The sequence below is a fragment of the Capsicum annuum genome, chromosome 12 (assembly GCF_002878395.1).
Source record: "Capsicum annuum cultivar UCD-10X-F1 chromosome 12, UCD10Xv1.1, whole genome shotgun sequence".
In the NCBI taxonomy this organism is placed as follows: Eukaryota; Viridiplantae; Streptophyta; class Magnoliopsida; order Solanales; family Solanaceae; genus Capsicum; species Capsicum annuum.
In genome coordinates, this window is record NC_061122.1 from 217,768,740 (window position 1) to 217,772,269 (window position 3,530).

Sequence of the window (3,530 nt, forward strand, 5' to 3'; positions counted from 1 at the left end):
CATCCATGTCATGCCCTCATGCTGCTGGTGTAGCAGCACTTCTGAAACGGGTATACCCCAAATGGAGCCCTGCTGCCATCCACTCGGCCATGATGACACACAAGGGCCCATCCGTGACATCGGTAGCAGCATTGTCCCCTAGCCATGGGATCTGGTCATACCAATCCAAATAAGGCACTGGACCCTGGACTTATCTACGACGTTACACCTGAAGACTACATAAATCTCCTCTGTGGTCTAGATTTCACACCCCGATAGATAAAAGCCATCACAATATCCTCCTCATATTCCTGTTCCAACCCTTCGTTGGACTTAAAACTATCCATCTTTCATTGGCTATTTTAATTGGAACAGCAGCAAGTCAGATTCTAAACGGATACAAGAATTCAACAGGGCAGTGACTAATGTTGGAGATCGTATGTCAACATACACAGAAAAATTGACCTCAATGAATGAATATAATGTTAGTGTTGCACCTCACAAATTTGCATTCGCAGAGAAGTATGAAAAACAAAGTTTCAGGCTAAGGATAGAAGGTCCATTGCTAGCAGATAATTTTCTGGTTTATGGTTCTTTAAGTTGGGTTGAAACTAGTGGTAAATATGTTGTAGAAAGTCCCGTTGTTGACACTACCATAAGAATGGATCCTCTGTGAGAACAGAACTGATTAAGACACTATCTAATGAATAGTTGTGAAGTAAAATTATGTGAAATTTACAAAATGCTGATTGCTTAAAATTTCTTTATTTTTCACAAATTTAGTTGTACTGGCAGTTGCTTTTAGTTCCTAATTGAATTTAGAAAATTTTATAGCTACTGATCATAGAATAGTAAATGAAAAGAACTAAACTTTTTTGTAATCTTTAAAATTTTAGTATATTTACAAATCTCTTCATTTGATAATATTTAATTATGAACCTACCTAGAAATGCTAAAACTTGGCATATTATGCATGTGTGTGTATATATATCTTATATTTTTCCTTCATTTTTCTACAACAAGTGGACAACATGACTAGTCACAGATAAGGGGGTCAAGTTGGGCAAGTCATAGTTTTTAGCTTATCCCAGCCTAACCCATTTTAGCTCAAGTAAGTTTGGGCGGATTATTAACCCATTCATTTATTAGATCAACCCATTTGACACCCTAACTCTGGACCACTGAATAAGCGAATATAATGCTGGGATGCTACTTTTTTATCTATAGAATTTGGAAGTCAGTTTTAGTTGCTATGGCTTATGTAGGATGGATATAGCATACATTCCTTTCTTTACCTTTGGTTCCATGATTGAGGGAAAGTACTTATGTCATGATTATTCAAATCATACACAAAGGTTTAACTCTTTTGTACAATCATGCTGCTTGATTTAATTGCTTATTACTCCTTCCATCCTAATTTATGCAGCGGTGTTAACTCAGCATATAGTTTAAGAAAGAAAGATTTTTGAAACTTGTGATCTATATGACTATTACTCATCTCAAGTTAAATTGTATCTTGTTAGTATGACTTATGTTTCTCGAACTTCCCAAACTTGTTACGGCAATCCTGTCGAATCCTAAAAACATGCAAAGATTTTGGAGTATTTGTGTTTTATTAAGTAGCCGCCTAGCGACATAGAGTAACATTCTTTTGAGACATACTAAAATGAAACGTATAATTTGGGATAGGGCCTGGGGGAAGTACAAATGTTGGGAATTATTGCAAGATTTCTGTTACTTGCAACTTGCAAGTTCAATATATTGAAAATATGTCAACTGATTAGAAAGTTGTTATAAAGGGAATACTTTGGCTTCTCACTTCACTATATAAGTAAACTAACTCATGTTCAAGAAAATATCCCAATATGGCTAATAATTGTATTGCTTTATGCTTCTGGTTCCTCACTATCTTGTTTCCAATAACCATGTCTCAGTCAGAAACTTACATCATCCATATGGATTTGTCAGCCATGCCAAAGCCTTTTTCTAGCCATCATAGTTGGTACTTGTCCACCCTTGCTTCAGTATCAGATAGCTCAAATCTTGATTCTTTTAGTAACAGAAATTCCCTTGTATATGCTTACTCAAATGCCATTCATGGTTTTAGTGCAAGTCTTTCTCCTTCTGAGATACAAGTTATCAAGAATGCTCCTGGTTATCTTTCTTCAACTAAGGACATGACAGTTAAAATTGACACGACGCATACGTCGGAATTCCTGGGCCTGAATTCCGATTCTGGTGCATGGCCAAAGTCAGATTATGGCAGAGATGTCATAATGGGCTTAGTTGATACAGGGATTTGGCCAGAGAGCAGAAGTTATAATGATAATGGAATGACTGATGTTCCATCGAGATGGAAAGGTGAATGTGAAAATGGTACTCAATTTAATTCCTCTTTGTGCAACAAGAAACTCATAGGCGCGCGTTACTTCAACAAAGGCCTAATTGCTAGTAATCCGAATATTACCATTGCATTGAATTCAGCTCGTGACACGGCAGGGCATGGGACTCACACGTCTTCTACAGCTGCAGGAAATCATGTGGAATCTGCATCTTATTTTGGCTATGCCCCTGGTGCTGCTACGGGCATGGCACCAAAGGCTCATGTGGCAATGTACAAGGCTTTGTGGGATGAAGGTGCAATGTTATCTGATATTCTGGCCGCAATTGATCAGGCGATTGAGGATGGAGTGGATGTAATGTCGCTGTCATTAGGCATAGATGGTCTTCCTCTCTATGATGATCCGATTTCTATTGCTGCATTTGCTGCAATGGAGAAAGGCATATTTGTTTCCACTTCAGCAGGAAATGATGGGCCTGATGATGAGAGTTTGCACAATGGAACACCTTGGGTTCTCACTGTTGCTGCTGGCACAGTCGACCGCGAATTTCTTGCGAAACTAACTCTAGGCAATGGTGTTTCAGTCACTGGTTTATCCCTCTACCCCGGCAATGCAAGTTCAAGTGACAGCTCCATCATTTTCCTCAGCAAATGCCTAGAGGAGAAGGAACTGGAGAAAAATGCATACAAAATTGTGGTCTGCTATGATGCGAACGGATCAATAAGTGATCAAGTGTACAATGTAAGAAATTCAAACGTTTCGGGTGGTGTCTTCATAACAAACACAATTGATTTGGAATTCTCCCTCCAAAGCTTGTTCCCGGCTATGTTTTTGAAATTTCAAGATGGTGATAAAGTTTTGGAGTACATAAAGAATAGTCCTTCACCTAAAGCAAAACTAGAATTTCAAGTGACACATCTTGGTGCTAAACCAGCACCAAAAGTTGCTGGCTATAGCTCAAGGGGGCCATCACAAAGTTGCCCCTTTATCCTCAAACCTGACCTGATGGCTCCTGGAGCCTTGATATTAGCTTCATGGCCTCAGAAATTACCAGTCACTGAAATAAACTCACGAGAGCTATACAGTAACTTCAACATTATATCTGGTACGTCGATGTCATGCCCTCATGCTGCTGGTGTAGCAGCACTTTTGAAAGGGGCACACCCCAAATGGAGCCCTGCTGCCATCCGCTCGGCCATGATGACCACA

The 3,530-nt window shown here is 39.3% G+C and overlaps 1 protein-coding gene across 1 annotated transcript; it reads left to right on the plus strand.

Annotated features, from left to right (window-relative positions):
• Positions 1-57: 57 nt before the first annotated feature.
• Positions 58-3,524, plus strand: LOC124889438 (subtilisin-like protease SBT3; the record flags this gene model as incomplete). Its single annotated transcript, XM_047401145.1, has 1 exon — positions 58-3,524. A coding segment is annotated over exon 1 (1,680 nt), but the record flags the coding sequence as incomplete, so codon positions are not given.
• Positions 3,525-3,530: the final 6 nt, after the last annotated feature.